Here is a 23,913-nt window from a genome sequence, read left to right on the forward strand (position 1 = left end):
ATTATCAGATTTCTCCCCTTTAAATGGGGCCCTGGTTTGGATCAGAAATGTCTTGTAATGGGGGGGGGGCAAGCCTCCTTATCATGCCCTTTTCTCCATAATTGGCCCCAAGAACTTTTACCCCATTGAGGCAAATATATAGGTACCCTATAGCAGTCTTGCTTCTGAGTAAATCTGTTCAGATCCATGACTTCAGTACTTCAGAAATGCATGATACCTTGTGGAGTCCTCTCTGCCATCAGGCTACAACCAAGCTGGCGGTTGCTGGCCCCAAGTGTGCCAAACAACAAGATTGTCTTAGAAATAAGACACGCGATCCAGCTTCCGCAGCTCCAGATTGCCTTTGGGCCCTTAGAAAATGGGGAGTTGAAGTGATCCACCCATCAGCATCCCTTTTCCCTTACACAGAAGCATGAGTCCTGTACAAAGTTTCATATTTTTTTTTTAATCTGATCCCCTCCAAAAAAACATATATTTGTCTTTTCTGATATTAACATACTCATGGGAGACACATAAACATTCCAAGGAGGCATAAATAACATTATACGCACACACACGGAGGTAGCACATACAGACTCAGTTCACCAAGGGGAAAAAGGCGCAGAGCACAGTCTATGGCAGGCACCAATCCCGGATGGCCTCACTGTAAGCCACCAGTTCCGGGAAAAACCTCTCCTCATGTTGCTTTGCAGCGGTTGGTGGAAGAGTAAGAGCAGGGAAGGAGGTCTTCATCAGGTTGCAAATGCTCCGAGGCTGCTCCCAGAGTGCAGCTTTCCCCACAGCTAGCTTCTCTGAGCAGTGATTCCAGTTGTAGCAGATTGCAAGTCTTTCACAGTGTGGAAGGGTGAAGGAGCATCAGGGCCACTTTGGATCGGAGAGACAGGTCATTGTATTGCACTAACTCACGTGCAGCCAGCGTGTCAGTCTTTGCATAGGAACACGGGCTAGATGCTCCATTCGGGCCCTTTTCTACCCTCAGATGCTGCTTAATTTTCAACCCTGAAACAGTCTTCAGCGGGACATCATCCTGACAAACTCTGTAAATAACAAGGAGAAAGAGAGATATGGAAAAACCAACAAGGTCATCCCACCCCAGTAAGAGGGAACGAGAGGTCAGAAGATCACATCCCACCTGGGTAACTAGGCATCCCACCCTGGCCAGTAACAAAGTCCCTTCTTTTATATCCTTGCTCATTCTGTGACACCTGGGTGGATTCTCACAGAATGGGAACCAATAGCAACTGAATTGTCTTACCATGATACCAACAGCTAAGGCAGAGAAATGTCAAAACTTCCTCCCAGAGAAGGATGTGAGGGCAAAGAGTTAAGACAGGACGAAAGGCAGTGGAAGGCTTTGAGGTAATTATGAGGAGTTTGTGTTGGATCTGGGAGGAGACAGAAAACCATTCTAGGGTTTTAAAGGAGGGCTATTGCTTGTCAGAACAATGATGATGATAGAGGTGAATAATTCTGCTCATGGACAGAGGCAAGGTAGTGAGGCCGGAGAAGTAGAGGTTACATATTTTTACAATTTACTGATTTTAGTCATACCTAAAATTATGTCCATAAACTCAAGGTGGCTAAAATCACAATAATCAAGGTGAGAGATGACAAGAACATCAAGGAAGGAATATATTTTTGTAATTTACAAAGACAGAAGCAACATGATCTAACAACAGAACAGAAACGAGGAGCAAAACAGGGAGAAGTCCAAGGTTTTGTGCCTATTAGCAGGGTGTTGATGACTTCATCAATGGATACAGATAGCAAACAAGGAAAAGGCAGCTTGGAAGGAAAGATGAAAAATTCAGTCTGGCACATATTTAGTTTGAAACAGTAATGTGACATCTAAGTGGAAATATATGAGAAGCAGTTGGAGATGTAGGATTGGATGGAATGGAAGGCAAAAGTTTGGTAATAAGAAAGGTAGAGCTTGATGTCATTGGTGTTTAATTGGTACTAAAAGTCACAGGATTTTGAGGTAATCCAAGGACAGTGCAGAGACAGTGAATGGAAGAAGACCAAGGAAATATCCTGGGAGACCTCCAAAACAGAAAGGGACAACAGAAGAAGAGCTTCCCCCTCTGGAAACGTTGAACAAATGATTAGAGGTAGGAAGCGAACCTGCTAAGGACAGAATAAAGGAATCCTTGGGTGTGAAGAAGCACGGAAGAATGATCTACTGTAGCAAAGGCTGCAGAGAAGTCGAGTATGAGGAAGAGTGGAAACTTTTTGATTTGGCAATGAAGATATTGTCAGTGATTTTCAGTTGAAGCAGAAGCTAGATTGTAAGAGGTCGAGAGTGAATCAGCAGAATGCCCAAAAAGTTTGGAGGCCAATGATAGAAGGGCAATCTGGTTGTAGCTGGAGAAGTTGTGTGATAGATACATGCCAATCTGGTGACCTTTGTGATTGTTTTGCTTTTTATCTTGCATTGTGAGGAACACTGTCTTTTCAATTATTTGATTTCCATTCCTGGATGACACCAAGACACTGTTATGTTTTGACTAAATTCTCTCTAGAGAGTGTCTAGTTGTTATGAAATGCCATGGAAAATTGAGATAAGCTTCCAATGTAAAGATTGTATATATGAAATGATGGTTAGAAAGAACTGAAGAGGGAGAATAGCATGGACTATTGGACTATTAGAAAGTAACCATGGACCGAGGAGAAGAAAGAGGATTATGGTACATGTGTCTTTATACTATATATATAGAAGGTGGGTATTAAATTAGCATACAGAATAATGAAGATGTTTTTAACAGATTAAAAGAATAAGAAGCTTAGTTTATATGGCTATCATCTGTTTGGGTCCAGTAGTCGTGGTTGACTCACACCTAGAGAGCGTTGGCTTAGCATAGCTCGCGCTGGACAGGATAAGTAGTGAAATTCCCTGCATTGACTTTTTAAAACTGTGCGTTATATGAAATTTTCCGCAGTATATTTTTCCTCACCAGGCACAAACCTGAAGTTTTCTCCTTCTTACCCCAAGTTTTCAGAACTCACTAAAACTGGAGATTCCTAATGAGGAAAAATCTACTGTGGAAAAATTCTGAATTGAGAACAGAAGGAGAGAACACAAGGAGACATAGGTTGATCATGTGGTAGAGAGAAGAGAAAATGGTTTGGGGAGATGGCAGCCAGAAGTTGGGAGGGTACAGGGCAAAGGGGGCATGTGGAATTGTTGTATGATGTAAACACGGTTGTTAGGTTATCAAGTGAGAAGGGGAGGGGAACTGAAACAATTGAAACAATAGGGAGAGGGAGATCTGGAAGAGGAGGAAAATAGAAAAGTAGATGAGACTGGATGTTTTTAATTTTATCACTGAAGGAGGACACAAAGTATTAGCAAAAGAAGGTGGGAGGAGTTGGAAGGGCATGCTGCACCAGAGCAACAAAGACAAAAAAGGGGCACTGAGGATTCCTAGAGTGGGTCTGGCTCAGGGAAGTGTATTCACACTGCTTAACCTGGGCCCCGGTCACACTGGCCGGATATTGCGGGGGGGGAGGCGTGGCTAATTGCCCCGGCGCAGTTTGATCCGCGATTACGCGATCAGACGCGCCAGCGGCACACCACGGGTCCTTCCCTCAGCGCCGGCGGATAAACGAGGGACCGGAGAGGAATGCTGCGCGCCGGCTCGATCACACCACGGGAGTCTGGAGGCAGCCCGTGGATAACGTTTACTAGTACTTTGGAGGTACTACTTTTTTAACACATTTTTGGCAGTAAGCCATGGGCAGTAAGCCACTTCCCAGATGTTGGGGTGTGATCGCGCCCGGATAATCCGCCCACCATCCGTGCCTCTCCCGCGGCAACTTTGCCGTGTGACCGGGGCCCAGGTAGACAGCCAGATAAGAAGAGAAGGATGCATTTAAAATGAACAAAATCAGCCCACTTTTTTGTTCTCTGCCAGAAACATTAATCTCTTCAAGAGCATGAACATAGGTTGTAAATCAAGACTAGGAATGAGGATGTATTCAGAAACAGGAGTTAAAGACCAGGGATGAGCTAAGGCAGAACCTGCAGAGCTTCAAAACTGAGCAGAAGAGAAAAACCTACTGAACCAACGGCTGCCAGGTGACAGAAGTAGCAAGAGCCAGAGTGCGGGGAGGGTGGACTCCAAAACTCCAGATGACCTTTCCCCGATAACCTAACTTGAAAATTAAGCAAGAAGGGGTGTGAGCTAGAACTGGCAGAATTTGGAAAAATCTACACTGTAGCCTTCAGGGCAAGGTGTGTGGGAAAGAGACCTCAATAAAGCAAGGGCAGCCATAGTGGCGTGAGAGGTGGAGAGGCTGGTTTTGGTGAGGGCAAATAGGGATCCAGAGACAAAAACATCATGGCGGATGACTGCCTTCTCAATGGAGCAGAAATTTCAGAGGGCGAAAATAGAAGCAGGGAGGGGAGAGGGAGAGGGAGCAAACTGGGATGGGTTTTGGAGAGAAAGAAGCAGGACAATCGATTCTTTAATGCTGGAAACTCAAGGGGAAAGAAGAATTGGTGCATGTGGAGGGGATGACATCAGGATCATCTACTGGAAAACAGATCACAAAATGGCACTGTATGGGTGATACCTTTAGGCAGCTTCCTTAGATGGCGTCTGTGTGGAAATAGAACTGAGCAGAGGTCATTTCGGGGGGGAACGCGGGGGAACACAGTTCCCCCGGGTGAGGTACCGGGGGGGGGGCACATGATGAAGCCCCGCCCCCTGCTTCCGGCCCTCATTCAGCCAGGAGGAGGCAGGAGAAGAGGGAGGGTAAGTTGCTTCCTCCCTGCCTCTCCCCACCCCTGCCTGCCTGGGGCCAGGGAGGGCCTTCGCGGGGCTTCCTCACACTCCCGCCGGTCGGGACCATTGGGGGCGGGGTGTGTGGCCTTATGACACATTTCCGGTGATGTCAGGGGGTGTGGCCTTATGACACACTTCCGGTGATGTCAGGGGGTGTGGCATATGCTAATGAGTTATGCTAATGAGTTCCCCTAGCTCTTTTTCTATGAAACGACCCCTGGAACTGAGGTAGGCTATAGCCCTTAGTTTGAGCCCCAGAGGGTGCTGGGAAAGTAGTCAAATATCATGGTTGGGGATTAATAGCCTCAAAAGTAGAAAATGAGAAAGGGAGAGACAGGCTGACCAGCATAAGGAAGAAGAGTCTGCAGAATAGCAGCACTGGTAGAGTTTCCTGTGACACACAATCCTGACAGAATGCAGGAAACAACAGTGAAGCCCAGTCCAGCCCTGCTAACCCACCTCCCTGCCCCACTGGCAACTGCTTGTTTTCTCTCACCTTCGAAATCCACTCGCCCATCTCCATTCAGGTCTACGTCCCGTATTATGTCCTCTATGTCCCGGTGCCCCACTTGTTGTCCAAGCAGTTTCTTCATAGCTTCTCGTAGTTCGGTGGTGCTGATCTCTCCATCACCATTGGTGTCAAACTGCCACACACAGAGGAAAAAAAAACAGTCAAGGGGAAAGCAGGGGGTACCTATTTTGCTGTCTCATCTGCTTTACCTGCAAATTCCAAAGTCACATTTCTTAATGTATTCCATCATACTCAAAGTCAATCATGCTCAAAGTCAGTCTACTTCTTCAAGTTGGGTAGCATAAGTAGAAGCAGCACTACTTAATTATAGTAAAGGTAAAGCTTTTCCTAACTTGAAAGCTAGTCCAATCCCACTCTAGGGGGCGGTGCCCATCTCCGTTTCCAAGCTGAAGAGCCAGCCCTGTCCGAAGGCATTTCCATGGTCATATGGCCAGCATGACTAAATGCCGAGGTACGCATAATGCTGTTACCTTCCCACCCTGGTGGTACCTATTTATCTACTTGCAATTTCTTGCTTTCAAACTGCTTGGTTGTCAGGAGCTGGAGCCAGAGACGGGAGCTCACTCCGTCACGTGACACTAGGGTCTCGAACTGCCAAACTACAGACCTTCCCAACTGCAGCTCAGCGTCTTAACTTCTGAGCCCCCACAGTCCCTTAATTATATTTAATTATACCAAAGGCCTAATTAGCCCAGCATCCAATTTCTGGCAGTGGCCAGAGACATTTCCAGGAACCCTGCAAACAGGGCATGAAGGCGAAAGCTTCCCCCTGTTATCCTTCCACCACATATAAAGCTAGGGTTGCCAGCTCCATTTTGAAAAATACCTGTTTTGGGGGGGGTGGAGCCTGAGGAGGGTGGGGTTTGGGGAGGGGAGGGACTTCAAGGGGGCATAATGCCATAGAGTCCATCTTCCAAAGTGACCATTTTCTCCAGAGCAAATGATCTCTGTCACCTGGTGACCAATTGTAATAGCAGGAGATCTCCAGCCACCACATGGAGGCTGGCAACCCTGTATATGGACTCTGCATGCAGGGGTTTAATTCAGCTGTCATGGCTGACAGACCTATCCTCTGTGAATCTTGTAGGCAAGTAATTCACAGGAGGAGATTCCACAGCCTAGTTCTCACCTCTCTGAAAGCGTCTCGTAATTCCTTGACCCCAATCATGTCTGCCGTCTCTGCCAGAAGTTTTGGTCCCATCAGCTCCACAAAGTCATCAAAATCTACATGGCCACCCACTAGGGACACCAAGACAAACAAAAAGTAACATAGTAATGCTCAGTTCCGCTTTTAAAGCATTCAAACCAGTTGAGCATCAGTATTTGAACATATTCTTCCCATCTGACAAACCAGTTCGTACCACCAAACCGGTTTGTTGAGAGCAAAGAGTGAATGAATCCATGCAGACTGGCATGTGCCAAAGTGATTCTGGATTCATGCGTAGCTCACCACTTAGTACATTTTTGCCATTCTAATATTCAACACAACCTCCAACCCCGCTTCCTGCCTACTTGAGAATGCTGCAAACAAAAGGAAAACAATTTCTAACTTCAGCATTCAGAAGAACAAAATATTAGCATTAGGGTAAAGTCTACTAAAACATGGTGTTCATAGTCAAATACCAAAGGCAATAGCTATGGGAATCTTTATTGACAATAATGGCAAATAATGTTTACATTAGACAATTTTAAGTTTCAAAATACAGTTATTATCATATTTAATGTGCTTATAATTTTAATTGACCTCATGCTTTATTTCTTTTAGACTCTGCACACATAACTCAATCCAACATTCTCAGCATGCCAGTAGGATTTTGTGAATTATTCCAGAATCTGTTGCATAATCATCAGCTCAGCACAGAGAAACAGAAGTCCTAGAACATCCACCCTCTGCAGCCACTCTAGGACTTCCATTTCTTCCTAGGACTCTATGGTATACCAATGAGTTCAATCTCTGATGCTGCCATTTCCTCCTGAGCCCTGATCTCTGTGGTGTCTGTAGTCTGGATCTCAATTGTCATTCTGGGAGAACAAAAGTTGGAAAATATTGCTTTCTGCAGCAGTGACTCTGTATAGCACAGCTTCATCTTTGGAAATACAGATCAGGAACTTTCCCATAAATGCAAGTCTCATCCCAGAGTAACTGCTCATTGTAAAGAACTGATTGAACAGCTTCAGCCCTTTCTTTTCGCTGGCTCATCTGCAGAACTAATTGCAACCTTTGTGTTATCGGGGACGAAAGTGAAAGTACTGTGACTGATTGCTGTTTGTATTTATGTACGTATGCATATAATGTTGTGTATATCTAGATAATATTGGTATGAGTAGGAATCTTTAACTTTCTAGCTTGTCTGAATAACAAAAATCTGAACAGAAGTGGGTATTGGGTTTGAAGGGTGCATTTGGAAATAGAAGGAAATAGCAGAAGGATGAAGCAAATCAGAAACTAGGTTGTAAATTCATTCCCCACTTGATATCAGTTTTGTACAACTGGCTCATTTAACTGGACACAAAGCATGAGGGCAGAATCTCAGTTTTTCTCCTGCCATGCTATGGACAGCTACAGACCAGCACTTTCCAAATCCTCTTGATCACACATCCAAGAGGAGGGCAGCAGTGGAGCTCCAACAGCTGCACATTAATTCCAGCTTTTCTCACCCAGCACCAGCTACTAGCATTTGCCAGAATTCCCCCTTCTCCCACCCTCCTTTGAAGCCAGTCACCCTAATTCATACCTCTCACAGCTTGATACCAATGAGGTAGCTGGAATGGAAGACCAACTGCACATTACAGCTCCTCCCTCCCCACAACCAAGAAATAACATCAGATCACAGATCTCCTTCAGACTGGCAACCAATGTGCTCAGCCACAAACCCAGAGAGTCACTGGCCTCAGGCAAACCAGAACGCTGAACAGAGAGGCTGACTGGCAAGAACAGCTTGCTAAGGCAAGTCCAACAGAGGAAGGTCAATCATGATATATATTACAATCATTTGGTTAGGAATGACAGAGCACAAGGCAGTATGGGTGTCACCTCCATGCATCCCTGGCACTTTATCCTTGTGCAGATTGTGCATAGAATGCACGCCTTAGGTAAAACTGGACTGGAAGTCTGTGCTAGTGCAGGCATTGCCTGGCAAAAACGGCAGGAGAAAGAGAGAAAAGGGCTGTGTTTGGTTAGAAAGGGACAGAAGCCTCACAGGGGGTGGGGGGTGGGATCAGTTTAGACAGCACGTACTCACAATTCATGTTGATCTGTTGGGACAATTCTATAAGCTCCATTTCAGTAGGCATGTAACCCATAGTTCGCATACAGTTCCCCAAGTCCCGGCAGTTGATGTAGCCATCTTTGTCTTTATCAAACTCCTTGAACGCTTCTCTCAGCTCTGTTGGGGGGGGGGGGGGGGAAGGAGGCAGAGTCAGCACCACTGAAACTGTTCCAGGCTTTATCCCACTTTCCCCAAGAGGAATTTGCCTGTGTGTGCCTATCAGACAGGTTCACTGGATAGACAGAAGCCAGGCTCCTCCACTGGATCTCTGGCACTGAAATGACAGCTAAGGAATCAGGCTAACAGGTCTAAGCAATGCACTCTGATCTTCATGAGAACCAAGAGAGTATGGGGGAATAAGAGTGCAAGCTTGAAAAGTCCTCAGTACAAGTCTTATTTCAACGATGACCTCTTTAGGAGACCTTACGTGAGCTGATTCTCAGGCTGGAGTATTTTGAAGAAAGTACACATACACACACACCCCATTTTATCCCACTGCCACCCTTGGCTAATGAGATTTTGCAAGTTTTTTGAAATAATATTAAAAACCTGCAAAACTTGTTAAACCAGAACAAAAGCAAGGCTGAGTGAGAGGGGAGGGGCCGTGGCTCAGTGGTAGAGCATCTGCTTGGCATGCAGAAGGTCCCAGGTTCAATCCCCAGTATCTTCAGTTAAAAGATCTGGCAGTAGGTTATATGAAAGACCTCTGCCTGAGACCCTGGAGAGCCACTGCCAGTCCAAGTAGACAATACTGACTTTGATGGACCAAAGGTCTGAATCAGTATAAGGCAGTTTCATGTGTTCATGTGAGAGTGAATACACACTGAAGTTCAATCTAGACATGGCAGACACTCTGTTGGGGGTCTGGATCAAGACAGTGGCTTTTGCCAGTTCTGGAGAGGGTAGCACTTCCCCTTAAGGAGCAAATTCACATCTTTGAATGTACAAGTGATATATATGACTCAAAGTGTCTTCACAACTTCAGTTGGTGCACAAGCTATGCCCTTCCCTGGAAAAAAAATGAGTTGGCTAAAACTGTCCATACTTTACGTACATCAGGCCTTTATTGTTTTAATATACTATATGTAAGGCTACCTTTGGGGATCTTTTGAAAATGTCTGAAACTCTGCAGCAACAGCACTAATAGGGATATGCTGTAGTACTGATTACTCCTTTGTGAAAAGAGCTCCACTGGTTTCCAGTTTGTTTTTGGGCATCATTCAGAGTGCGGGTTTTGGCCTTTAATCCCTACATGATCAGGGCCTGGGATGTCTGAAGGACAAGCTACTCCCATATAAATGTGTCCATCCATTAAGGTCTTCTAAAAAGATGGGTGGTAGCTGGGTCCACTGGCTTCCTGAAGGTGGCACTATGACACTTTCTCCCCTAAGATTTTCCTGGTGCCTTCTCTGACTGTGTTCAGGTGACAGGCGAAGGGTAGATTGTTTTGCATTGCTGTTGGTTAGCTGTGGCTTTATTCTATTGCGATTTATGGTTGCCCTCTGGATTACTACCCTGAGTTGTCTTATTCTGTGTCAGTTCCAGTTTTAATGTTATGCTGCATGGCCCATAGGGGGGCTACTACTAGAGCATTACTGAGGCTGTGGCTCAGGGTTGAGCGTTTGCTTGGCATGCAGAAGGTCCCAGGTTCAATCCCCAGCATCTCCAGTTAAAAGATCTGGCAGTGGGTGATGTGAAAGACCTCAGCCTGAGACCCTGGAGAGCTGCTGCCAGTCTGAGTAGACATTACTGACCTTGATGGACCAAGAGTCTGAAGCTGATATGGCAGCTTCATGTGTATTCAGGTGTATGTGTAACATAACATGAAATGCTTTGCACATTCTATGAGTGCTAAATATTATTGGTGGTATTTTTTTCTGTTGAAAACTGGATGCTCTGAACCCAGGCTCCCTGTTGCCCTTTGAGAGAGCGATTAGAGGCCGAATCCTGTAGTGATAGAATCTATCATCTAGAGACATTTCCTTATAATGGTATTGGAACCAGAGGGCTCGTTTTAAGGTCATATGACCCTAGGTCATTCTTTTAAAAGCCTGCATTAAAACAGCAAAACATTAAAAAATATTAAAACTACTAATTAAAAAAAGATTAAAAATCACGTAAAGCTTAGATGGGTAACGGTGCAACCCTAAAAGCACTTTCCTGGGAGTAAACCCCATTGGATAAAATGAGGCTTCTAAGCAGACCAATTTAGGATTACACCCTAAGAAGATCTTCATATGGCACCTAAAACTCATAAAACTAGGTGCTGTAAGGAGAAAGTTCCACAAGGCCCTTAATGGCCTTGGACCCACACACTTGCAAGACCGTCTCTCCTGCTGTGCTCCATTGTGACAGCTTTGTTTGTCTGAGCAAAGCCTTCTATAGGTGCCACCCTGAAAATGGTGAAATCTGCAGCTGCCCATTCACACACATTCTCGGTGGTGGCTCCCACCTTGTGGAATGTCCTGCCTGAGAAGGTCAGACAGGCTCCTAGACATCTGTCATTCCACAGCATGTGCAAAATCATAGTGTTCAAGACGGCATTTTTCTAAAGGGATTAGAGCTACAGCAGAAAGGAATCATCCTGCAAAGTGTTTGGAACAGCTCCCTGCCTTAAAGGTATTAACTACTCCCTGGATCCACTGGCTATCCCTCACCCTAGCAATCTGGTATAAGCCAACATGGGTAAAGGTCAAACCCCAGTTGGTAATAGGCTGAGCTCCAGCAACAGTCCAGCACCAACTTGCTGAAGTTGCGGTGTCCAAATCCCAGTGGATACAAGCAATTTTATCCATGAACTACCTTGCAGATGAGTCACAGTAAGCCTCAGAGTTTCCAAGTTGACACCATCAGGGGGCAAACTGAGATGCTTCCTTACTATTTGGAACTACTGTTGGATGGTTTTGCACAGACATAATGGTAACAGAGGAGTGTTGCCATTTTGTCACTGTCACTACCACAGAGTGGGTACAAATACATTCTCTGGCCTCTCTTGAATACTATTTGTCAGAAGTTTTTCTCCAGTGGTGCTCTAGTTGTCTGCCAACTTCTTTCATCACTTTAAGCTGCTCAATAAACCAAGGAGCTGAATGGGCTCTATGAGAAGGAAGAGGGCCTTGGGGAGTGATCATGTCAGCCATTCAAGTCATCTCTGTTTCACTGACTGCAAGGAATGCCTGTGAGGCTCTTGGGAGGCCTGTGTTTAGTGGCTGCTTCAGCTGGTGCATTTGGAATGTGCAGCTGGCTTCAGAGGCTGGCATGGTTGGACTCAGTTGCTTTAGCCTAGGCCCATCAAGGGAGCCACCACCACTTAATAGACTGTGCTGTCATCCTGGCCCTCCATTGACACATCAGCCTTTCCTCCTGTGCCATTTTCCCAACCTGAAACAGTCCAGGGCTATTTGGCCTGTTGAGTAAAACACACATGTTCCTTGGAAAACGCATAGGTTTCCCCAACAGGCCAAAAGCACCTCCAAGGCAGTTTCAGGGTACATCCATCAGGCCAATTTGCTGCCCTGTAATGTGCAAAATGGTGCTTACAAGTAGGGTGGCTGCAAGTGGTCTTATACACTGGACCATTACAGCAAACCTGTTGTCAACGACAGGACAAATGCTTACCTTCTATTTCTTCTGGACGCAGCTCTCTGTCCTGAAAGGAAAGAACACAGAGTTACAACCATCTCTTTCAGAGGAAAGTGGTGTCAGGATAATACCTTTTGAGTATGGTTGGGGGGGACAGAAGAGCACCAAGAAGAAACAGAAAAGCATGTTCACTACACCCCCTGACGAGATGCTGACACCCAGCAAGAGAGTCAAGTGTGGCTGTCTGGTTGTTTTGAAGCTTTTCCCACTGCAATGTCACTGCTCCAAGTCTTAGATTCAGGTGTCCTGCAAGTTCACCATGATCTTTACTCCAAAGAATTGTGACAGCACTGAATGGACTTCCACTTTTTATATTTTTCCTCTAGGAACAAAAACTGGTAGAGTCTAAGGTGATGGCATTTATGAGCTTCTCCAGAGGCATTACATGGCATCTCAGAGGTCTGCGATGAGCTGTAAACTGCCCTGCCCTGCCGTACCCAACAAACCAGTACCCTTAACAGTGGTACCTCATGCCAGTTCAGACCAAGAGAACCCTGGGCTCTCCCAAAGGTAGGACCCACGGCTCCCTCTGTCCTGGGCTGATCCCACCATCTGTATCGGATGGCAATGACAGAAAGTTATCAGGGGACTGTTTGTGTTGGTCTGTCTGCGGTAGAAGAGCAGGACTCAAGTCCAGTAGCACCTTAAATACCAACAAGATTCCCAGGGTCTCAGCTTTCTGACTAAAGGAACTTTGACTCTTGCCAGCGTATACCCTGGAAATCCTGTGGGTCTTTAAGGTGCTACTGGACTCAGATCTTGCTCAAAGACAGAAAGGCAACCCTGGGCGATAACAGGAGCATTTGGGGACAAGAAGAAGAGAAAGATTGACTGTAGTAAGGAAATATCCCAAACCGTCCATTTGGGTTTCAAAGGACTGGTGTGTGGGTAGTGTCCGATTATGAAGAGCACAGGAAAACTCCAGCGGCTATAGCAAGAACAGTGTGGAAATGCACTGCTTCCTGGTTAGTATCCCCCCCCCCCAAAAAAAACCCCTCCATAACTCCCCTCTTGGCTGCCAGGCAATTGAGAACAAGTAAAAAACATTCCCAATTTCCAGCCTCTCCCCTTGACATCCTTGTCTCCTAAGATTGCTTCATTTCCACCATAGGTTTCCAGAAAGGGTTTCCACTCTTTGCCGGAGCTTATGTGGCTAATTACCTACAGATTGCTTTACTGGCTAAATTACTGCGGCTGCTCCAAAGAGTGCTTCGAACCGAGGCAAATGAGTTGGCTTATGTCTGCCGAGGAAGGCTATGCCAGAGCATGGATCCCCTTGGTGTTTATAGTCTTCATCTCTCTGCCAGGTGGGGCGTCAAGGAGACACTAATCCTGTAGCCCCACCCTTCGCTATGCTGGTAATTTAAAAAAAACATGACTTCCTGTTTCTTCTGCTTTTATAAAATCCAAACAGAAATATTATTTTGAGTAAGGCGCTGGGGAAGGGAAACCCACTGCCTTTGTGTTGGCAACCCCGTTGCAAGGGCAGGATCAATAGCGGCGGTTTGCCTGGCCATCTCCCAGGATCCCCAAGGATTTGACAAGCATTAGGGTCCTAAATGCCAGAGTGGCTATTTTTCTCATTGACAGAGCCATGAGTGTTTGCTCTTTTTAAAATGGCTTGGCAGTTCAGCAGCAGAGCTAGGAATAGAATCCCGGCTCTAGAGCTGGTCCTAGGAGGCAGCGTGAAGTGGCTGCTTCAGGCAGGCTGGTTTTAGGTACCTTTAAGGCTAGCAAAGGATCTGTCCCACAGCACAAGTCCCATTCATTTCAGTGAAGGAGCTTCCTGGGGAACTGCGCCGGAGGATTAAGTGAGCCTCTTACCCCAAACACACCTCCAAATTCACCCTCCCTAGGTGCTTGTCTCACCTATCTGTTATAGCATTGCCATAAACCTGTCAGGCACTGTAGCTTGGTGTCAATTTCTGTATTTGAATTTGCACAGGAGTATCTGTATGTGAGCAAGAGGCCTGTTTGAGTCTTGATTTCCATTTGGGAGGCAGGATGGAGGGGGCATGGCTGAGTGGGAGGACACCTGCTTAGCATGCAGAAAGTCCCAGGTTCACCCCCCAGCATCTCCAGTTAAAGGGGTCAGGTAGTAGCTGGTGTGAAAGACGCCTGAGGCCCTGGAGTGCTGCTGCCAGTCTGAGTAGACAATACTGACCTTGTTAGACCAATGTTCTAATTCAGTGTAAGGCAGCTTCGTGTGTTCAGGATCTCTGAGACTCAGGGTGACATGTTTGTGTTTGAGTGGTGCACCCCACACCCTTTGGGCTTTGCTCTGCATGTTGCCCATCAGGGTGCAACTTACGTACTGGCTGCCTGTTTTCTGCGAAGCCCTTCCTCAGGAAGATGCATGCTGGCCCCAGGAGGTTGTGCATCACGGCGCAGTTCTGGGCCAGCACCATGAGTGGGCCCTGGTACTCGCAGCCCGACGACCCCTCCTCGCTCGTCTGGACAGCCTTATAGCATGTCTTCTCCTCATGGTGGATCTTCTTGGCCAGATCGGTAGCAAGTAAACAATACAATAGAGGAAGTTACCTCCCTATTCCTCCCAGTCTTGCTCTGAGTTAAATGAGCAGAGAAGCTAGACTGAGGGTGAAGACAGACGCATTCTTAAAAGCCACCTGAGTAGGTCCTTCACTCGCACCATTAGCCCAGCTTCACAACGTGCCTTCACACCTACATATCTTGCCTAGAGGAAATGCTAGATGAGCTCTGCAGCATGTCTTTTCCCTTGTGTGCTTCAGGCAGGCTGTCTGCCTTTTTAAGCGTAATAGGATATCCTTCACCTTAATGTTACAAAACTGCTCCAGGGCTGGGGGCAGGGAAGAGAATGATGATGGTGATGTCATGGGTGGCAGCCAGTTGGTGCTCATCAGCCCCTGGCTCCTCCTCTCCCTGACATGCTGGCAACTTACAAACTGTTGCCCCTCCCCGCCCCCACAACTGTTTCAGGACAGAATCATGTATGTGCATTTATAGGACAGCAAAGGTGCATTCAAACCATTTCCACCACACTTAAAATATACGTCTGTCTTCACCCCAATAAGCCTTGCATCCCTTCTGTCTTTTGGTAATGCCCCCACCCCTTCAGTTTGTTACAGCTTTGAGCAGAGTTCACTTTCAACAGGTAATGAAAGCCTAGCCTGCCTGGAGGGTTTTTCCTTTGAAATGATATCAAAAACCTTCTTAGCACTGCATGCATCTCTATAGAATGGGGGGGAGGGCAGATGGGAAAGAGAGATTCTCTGATCTTTTCTACTGCCAACCCCTAAACAATGGGGGATTCATGTCTATGCTGCGAGGCACAGGTGTAGCTCTTTGTGCGTTCAGGAGAAGGCTGGTGACAGAACCATCTCTAGGGGCTCCCACGGAATATGAGTTGAGCAGTCTGTACATTCAGGCAATACTGATTCAGCACCCACCTATTAGTAATCACAGTACGTCCCACATTTACAGATACACTTACTACAGGCAGGGCTGCCTGTGCATGCAGGATCTTACCATGCCAAGGACAGAAATGGGCATGGAATTTGGTTTCCTGAGAATTTTGGCTGCCATTTACAACAAAAAAACACACACCAGCTTCCTGGTCCTCATGGCAGTGAAGATAACTTTGAAAACGAATTTGGAATAGGGCTGAAATCTCAGCCAAACTAAACATTGAGCAATGTGAGAATACTGCTGCTTGCATCTCTGATCTAAGCCTCCTCCTTCGCTGTAAAATGTTGCAGAAGACATTGTGTGGCATGACATCAGGACACTCAGAGCTTCTTGGATTCCTGAGAATTTTGGCTGCCATTTACAAAAAAAAACACGCACCAGCTTCCTCATCCTCATGGCAGTGAGGATAACTTTGAGAATGAATTTGGAATAGGGCTGAAATCTCAGCCAAACTAAACATTGAGCAATGTGAGAATACTGCTGCTTGCATCTCTGATCTAAGCCTCCTCCTTCGCTGTAAAATGTTGCAGAAGACATTGTGTGGCATGACATCAGGACACTCAGAGCTTCTTGGCTGCATCTCACTGGAGCTGCTGCTGGTGGGGTATGAAAACTCCAAACACTGTGATGTCATGGCAATGTCTGCTTTTACTGGATCTTCTGGGGACAAGCAGGCTGGTGGTAGCCACATGTTCTTTGTAATGTCTAGTTTGGGCCTCTGAAATTGGAGATGTTGGTGCAAGAGTACAGAGGGCACAGATTAGGACTGGGGTACACCCCCTACACACACACCGGGCAACAGTCGAGTTGCTGGTTCTGCCCAATTTCCACATGCACAGTGCCTGATTCAGCTCAGGACCATGCTGCACATGGAGGAGGGGCTTCTTCTCCACACAGTTTTCCCAATCTGAAACAGCCCCGATGGGTGCTATTTGGCCAACTGGGAAACTCATATATTCTGTAGATTTCCCCTGCAGGTGAAATAGCACCCCCACACATACACTGGGGCTGTTTCAGATTGGATAAATGGCATAGGGAGGAGGCCAAAGCCATACACACCACGGTCCTGACTTAAGTCAGGCACTGAATGTGCAGAAATTGAGGGGAACCCATAGCTCACATCTGTCCATTACACAGGTGGAGACCACAGACCCAATCTATGATGTGCATCGGCCACATGACTGAGGGATTGAGGGCTTCATACTGTGCAGTATTCCTGCCCTTCTCTGTATTGAGCAGAAAGAAAGTAATGCAAAAGATTCAGAGTTTGATAATTTGGTTTTTCTTGCTGCAGAATTTGTTAATTCCCTTCAGAAGGTACAGGGTTTTTGTTTTCAAATCATCCCAACTGTACTCATGGGAGGCAGATGGGAGCTGAGGCTTCAGATGCAGGAAAAGCAGAACATCAGACATTCATACATGCTCTTTTAAAGAGTCTTCAGAAGACTCTATGAGATACCTTTTTCTCCTACAAACAGCCTGTCTCCATCTGCATCACAGCTGTGTCCTCTCAGGGGCATGAGTCCCACGTGGCAAATCTAAAATGTAGGAGGTGGCCTTTACACTGGACAAAACTGGTACAAATCAAATGACTGTTCACATTGCCAAATGATATATGCTGGCCACTGCTGTTCTCTTTCCACATGTACAGTATACCCTGTTTGGTCAAGTAAAAGGGGCTTAGGCCTGCCTCAGTGCAAGGTGGCATGAACATGGTGATATTCTGCATGAACTAAAAATAAACCAAGGCAATGAGCCACCTCCTGAGAGTCTTGGTGTTCATTTTTTAGAAATGAAGGCAAGTTTCTAGCCCTTAATATTGTAAAGGCAGGCTTGAAACATTGAGGGGCAATGCCTGTTAACATTTCAGACATGCATGTGGTGTATGAGAAGCATTTCTAGTGATCAGAGGGCAAGGGTTTCTTTCAGTACTTCGTGTTTTTTTAAAGCAAACTTAACAAGTGTAACAAAATCAACTGTGAAAGGGAGCTGGTAGAGTTCGCTATGAAGATAATGGCTGCCAAAAAGCACAGTAAGCCCCCTAGGTTGTTTAGTTAATTGCAGAACTAATCTCATTGGTTGCCCTGCAGTTCCTGACTCCTGGCTGGTAATCCCCCCCACAGTCTTAACATTCACAACACTAGATTCTATAGGGTGCCATTTTTTTGTAGTCTGTGCCTTCCATTACTCAGGGGCTCCAGAATGGAATCCTATAGTGGAAGCTCCAGGCCCCACTGGAGAATCAGCAGCTGGCCTTATATAGAAATGCATGGCAGAGGCTCTGTCAGAAACGCTTCATCCTGGCATTCCCATGCAGCTATAAAAAGCCAGCAATGATTGGTAGGACCTTTGGATTTTACGCAGTAAACATTCATAATCCTGTAATTGCTTTCACGAGAGACAAAAGAACTCCTTGCCAACGGCTCATTTTCCTCAGAGTGCATCTGTCGACTTTGGACAATGTCCTCCAAAAAATGAGCACTCCGGCTGACCACTGCAAGTTTCTTTTGACCTGGACGAGGACACGCACACAGAGGGTGGGATTTGCATGCGCAACTGTGTTTCTTAGCTGAGTGTGTCATAGGGTTGTTGCATGACACACATTGAGCCTGATAGCAGTTGGCTTTTTTGTGAACACAGTCTCGAGGCAATCCACAGCAGTTATGATGCTATTGGCAGTAATGGGGCAAGAATAGCATCAAGGCCACGATTGTGGATAAAAGCACACCAGGAGGGAAAGAAAGAGCTTGGAATAAAAGAGCCCACAAGACCACATCTGCCAGCACAGAACTGTTGGGAAGATCCTTCTCTGTGTACCAGAAAAATATTAAATTACTCTAGAGAAAATGGTCTTTAAGAGAGTTTCAGATTATCTGAGAGACTTCACATCTTAGTCCAAACAGCATCAAACGCTGCCAGAGCTATTTAGTCAGTGGCAACAGTGGGATCAGCAGATACCGCTTTCAAATCACCTTTAGTTCTCTGAAAAACAATCTGGGACCAGAAAACTGCTGAAAAGTCAAATGACGGTCAGCTGCTTGAACACCAGGACTGTCAGCTGCCCAGTCCGTGTTTTGGATAATAATCTGTTCTTCAACTGATTTTTAAATCAAATAAATGCACATATTACCCAAACTTCAGTACAGATGCCTTTCTGAGATACTGAAGGAAGAGCAAGACTGCTCTTATTGACAAAACAAGCTACTACTCACTGGTAGGGGGAATGTCTTCTCTTTTTTATTCCCTGTGACATTCAGGCATCAGTATCAAAATGGCTTAAAAACCAAACAAACGCATGCATCAATTAAAATTTGGCCCGATTGATTAATCAGCTAAAACTTTATAACTTGATTAATCTGCCAAGTAAATGTTTAAATTCCATCTGATAAGCATAATTTTAATGCAGCAAAAAAGCTGAAAACTCAAGAGTTTGGATCATATGTGGCGTCACTGAAGCCCCAAAAAGGAGCTATTTCTTGGTCTCTTTATGAACACATCCAGGCACACCAGAGGAAAAGGTTGGCCAATTAATTTCCTATCAATGCCAAAAGAGTTATCAAAGGCTGTTGAAAGAATCAGCATAGACAAGTGGGGAAGGGGGTGCTACCTGTAGCCTGTCGAGATTTTTTAAATCAGGCAGTGTGCAGTGCAACATTTGTGAAGGAGAGGAATGGGCCTGTGTTTGGGAAAACCTGAGAGGGCTGCTAAAAGACCTCTTGCAGTGTTGCATAAGACACAACTGATTATGTAACTGCAGAAGGGATTTTCTTCCTGAAGTGTGGCTGCTTAGCACAGCAAAATGCCTTGAACTAGTCTTGAGGCAGGGCAGTTTGCTTTCTCCCCACATATGGGGCTGGTGGGGCTTGGCTTTCAAGAAGTTAGGAGCAGTGGCCTCTAAGGTTCTCCTTTGTGAGCTCAGTGGGTTGATAGATTCCTGCTAAGCCAGATTCTAGGGCTGGTATAGAATGTAGGAGGGGCAGCTAAGCCTTTTGTGGATATGTTTCCACCTACCCAACTTGTCTTGCAGCTGTTGCGCTGGCATTGGGGGCCCAGTGTGTCCCAATAGTGCATTAAAGTGCCTTCTATACAGAAGGGTGCACTTGAGTACCAGTTGCTCTTTGGATGTACCCTTCTGGGGTATATGACTTGTGGTGTTCATGTTCTCCCCCTACCATTCTTATCTCAAACTACCTCTCATTTTACTTCCTTACAATATCAAGGTTGCGCAAGTCATCAGTTATGAAGAGAACCAATCAGACTGTATTTACCCTAAGACCAACTGCAGAACGTAAAGCGCCCAAAGCTCTACTGTCATTATCTTTTGGAGTCCCTCTGCTCTTAATGTGTTTAGAATGCAAACAGCATCATTTTAAAAGTCTCTGCTGGGAAGGGGTTAATGTGGCTTGGAGAGGAAAGAAAGCTCACTCTTACTGATCCGTTGTTCTAGAGACTATTATGGGCCATTTCACACATTACACTCAAGCTCGCTGTCGCCCACTCAGCAAGGACCTGCATCCAATCTCAGATCCCTGGCAAAGTGTACTTGTACAGGACATGTGTTTACTGCATTCACACTTGACATTTTCAGGCTTCAAACGGCTTAGCTATGCCCCTAAAAATGTCATATGTGGCACGTTTGCTCTCTCTCTACTAAACAGCAGTCTGTTTCTGTTCTCCAGAAATCAGATGGGTAGCTTGTAGAGTGTGAATTTCTTCCTTCTCTCTCTTACGGCAATGCAAAGGTAGAGTTTATAGCTTGTCCTTGTTAGGACTAGCTCAGAGAAGAGAAGAGGCCTGCCCTGTTTTCTCACATAAGCCACAAACAGACAAGCCTCATAGCTGCTGTTCTAGTCTCCCTCCCCTGTTTTGAACCTCTGGCAGTGCCGGGCTCCCTGAAGGGCCAATAAACAGCTCGGTCTCTGCCACTGCCTGGTACCACTTTCCTTTTATGAGCGGTAACAAAGAATTGCCTCCAAGTTTCTTACTCCTTTCAGCTTTTCTCCAAGTGAATTAATCTCACCAGCTGCCTCATCAACATGTTTTGTCCAGAGTTGTTTCTCAGAATTTGTAGCAGCCCCATTACCAGGTCAGTGTACCTGTATAAACACACACACACACACTTTTTTGTTTTTTTCATATGTGTGTGGGCATGTGCACCTGGAAGTCATGGTGACCTCTGGTGACTGACCCCTACTGGGGCCTGGAGGATATTCAGAGAGGTGGCTGAATAAAGCCTGCCCCCACCTCCCAACTGCTGGTATTCCAAGGAGGTCTCCCATCCAAATACTTGCCAGAGTTGACCCTGCTTAGCTTCCGAGATCTGATGAAATCGGGCTTGCCTGACACACACACAACTATTGAGTTCACAAACTATTCTCAGCACATAGGCTAATATACACACACAGAACACCTTTGCTCAGGCACACATAGGTCTTCTGAAATGGACATTCACTGTGCAAGCACAAGTGACAACAACGAGTACGTGTCCACTGACAAACACATGTTCACACTGGGGAATGCCTCTACGTAGGGTGTCACCACATACACACGTGCGCGGCTTATATGCGTACATCACAGTACATATTGGGATCACTATGCACATACAGGTAAGCATGCTAGTATATGTTTGCTCCTATGACTGTGTGCTTGTGTTTCAAAGAATGCTTGGACTTCACTCAGTATCCTTCTATGACAAACTAAAGCTGTTCATCCCCCAGCACGGGGCCTGCACCTGACTGTGTTTGAAGGCCTGATTGTACCGGCCTCAGAGTCAGGTCTTAATTCACACCATTGTACATCCTGTCTCAGAATTAGTGCTTTTGTGTGTTTATGCAGTCCTGCTTTCATCAATGAGCTGTATTTGTTGCATTTTGTACAAAAGGCACTTGGGGATCACAAGAAGATCGTGGAAGGCAATTAAAGCCATCAATCCATCTAAAACCCATCCAGATCCAGTCATAGAAACAGAGCATCTTGGAGGCCGTAGTAGCCAGCTTAATGTTAACTGCTCAAAATCACATTTTGGCATATTAAAGAAAATTTAACCTGGTGCCAAAATAAAAATACATATTTATTTATTGCAAGTTTTTTTCTCAGCAAATCATTTTTCAGTGGGAGGCTAGAGGAGGGAAAGGGACATGTAGAAGAAGCTACTCTCTAGTCTGTGCAAGATCCAGGCCGGTTTAACATTCTCAGAGAAAGTTACCCTCCTACAATCTGACAGGAACAAGTGGAGATCAGCTCCGCATGCTGATGCGCATTTACCAGGGATAGTATGACAGAAGAAATGGAGACTGCAAATCACACTGACCTAAGAGAAAACTTAGGGGGAGCGGAAGGCAAGGGAAGGAGAAATTGCACCTTAGAGCATGCAAGAGCGTTGCAGGGGGTGGGTCACCAAGCATAATCACCATCCTTTATACCTGTCCAAACAGGGATGGGAGATCATGACACCACTGCTCTGTAAAAATATGAGAGGAACAGGACGCACAAGCGTGGTGCAAAGCTACTTACTATAGTAAGTGCAATTACCATAATAAGCAAGCACCGGCACACTACAGAGGGTCTTGGTCAAATGCATCCACCTCCACTGAGGCCCAAACGGACATGTTTTCTTGCATCACCCTCGGTAACACTGACATACGTGCACATATCCCTGCACAAAACCAAGACTGTGCTGACATCCACAGACATCCATTTGCACAAAATGTGTGCACTTATTTTTTTTTTTACAAAAGGGAGCACTGACATTTTTATAATAAACAACAGAGGACAAAGTCTAACAGGATTTCTATGGGGCACTGAAATGAAAGGGAGCTGCATCATGATGCATTTCATTCATTGGAGCTCACATGGGAGAAATTCCCAAGGGACTGAGCCCCACATATTGCAAACACATGCACACAACTGCACAGCCCTACGCACCAACACAAATTGCACATGGAAAGAGCCATGTCTGCATGCATGCAGGTGTTAGAGTCCCTGGTTTTTTAGTACAGTGCACCTTTGTGAGGCCAGCCTTACAAAAAAAGGACTCACATGGGGAGTTTGGCCGAGGCATCTTTGTCTTCTTCCCACCAATCCCTCCCTGTCTCTTCCCCGACATCATCACAGATCCCAAAAGATGTTGGCTCAAGACATGTGTGACGCACGTCCAGGCAGGGAACATACCTTTTTTGAGAGGTTTCTCAGTGGAGACTTCACACAGTTGCCCATAATATGTTGAAGCTGCCTTGCCAGTAGACTCGGTTATAAAGGAAACTGGGTAATTGATTCCATTAAAGGCAGTCTTTAGGAGCAAAGCGAGACACAGGCAGCACCAGTCAAATCCAAATAAGAACTGGCTGCTACTGATGGGACTTCCCTCTTCAGAGAGCTTTCTATTTCTCTCTTTCTCTCTCTCTCTCTCTTTGTTTTGGTTTTTTAAACTTTATGTTCACTTTCTTGAAGAGATGAAGCGGGAAGGGGAGGGAGGGGAGAGAAACAGAGAGAGGGAGGGACAGAGAAAGGAAGAGAGAGGACAGAGAGGGAGGTGGGTGTATAATCTACATCAGATTAAAGTTCAGATCCCTCCCACCACTCTCAATATGCAGGGAACTGCTTTGACTCTCTGAAGACGGCCAAGCCAAGGAAGATGAAGAGCAGAAAGGTACCACAAGAAGTGACTGTTCGTAAGCAGATCAGGAAATCATGCTATTTTGGGCCCACTTTGCCCCTGAAGTAATTTCAATTCTAAATCTCCTGAAATGTGGAATGCTTTGATTACCGAAGAGGCCAGCTGGATGGAAAGCAATCCATTTAGGAAACAGCTGCAGAACTAGAAGAGGCAGGGCTCATGATCCCATACTGGAGTCGAGTTCACATCTGATTTAAAAACAGCGCAAGGTTGCTGCCTGGCTCTTCACTTCCTCAGCCTATATACAGCAGAGAATACGGTGGCAAGTGAGAACCCTTCCCAGCTTTGACGTATGTGACTCTTTAAGGTACAGAGAAATCAGGATGTTATACTGTACATAGAAACTTTGATTGGCTTAATTATTGAGTTTAAAGCTTTAATTGCCGATGGCTAAAGATGTTCCAAAGCTTTTGAGTCTGCTCAGTTATTCTAAGCGAGCAAGAAAGAGGAAATCTTAAAGGCAGCCTTACCTTCCACTAGCGATAAGTGGTAGCTTTTGTCTATGAAATGGCAGTTTACCTCACACTTCCTTCAGTATCTGAAAATGATACCTCTACTGCT

General features: G+C 45.8%; 1 protein-coding gene across 1 annotated transcript; it reads right to left on the reverse strand.

The window, feature by feature from the left end:
* Nucleotides 1-563: 563 nt before the first annotated feature.
* Nucleotides 564-22,892, reverse strand: CABP1 (calcium binding protein 1). Its single transcript, XM_015429607.1, has 7 exons — nt 22,848-22,892; nt 14,546-14,722; nt 12,207-12,237; nt 8,562-8,705; nt 6,449-6,558; nt 5,284-5,431; nt 564-1,037 (listed from the first exon to the last, which is right to left on the reverse strand). Exons 1-7 carry the CDS (start codon nt 22,890-22,892, stop codon nt 1,012-1,014), a joined length of 681 nt encoding a protein of 226 aa, XP_015285093.1. The 3' UTR covers nt 564-1,011.
* Nucleotides 22,893-23,913: the final 1,021 nt, after the last annotated feature.

The sequence above is a fragment of the Gekko japonicus genome, unplaced genomic scaffold, assembly GCF_001447785.1.
Source record: "Gekko japonicus isolate JY-2015 unplaced genomic scaffold, Gekko_japonicus_V1.1 scaffold409, whole genome shotgun sequence".
Classification (NCBI taxonomy): Eukaryota; Metazoa; Chordata; class Lepidosauria; order Squamata; family Gekkonidae; genus Gekko; species Gekko japonicus.

Bases quoted from the DNA above. Each gene is read 5' to 3' on its own strand.
- CABP1 (XM_015429607.1), bottom strand. From the start codon at position 22,892: ATGGGCAACTGTGTGAAGTCTCCACTGAGAAACCTCTCAAAAAAG. The intron at 12,238-14,545 runs GTACGTAAGTTG...CTTTCCTTTCAG, and splicing joins TCGCAGAAAACAGGCAGCCA to GACAGAGAGCTGCGTCCAGA. The intron at 6,559-8,561 runs GTGAGTACGTGC...TGGTGTCCCTAG, and splicing joins CCAACAGATCAACATGAATT to TGGGTGGCCATGTAGATTTT.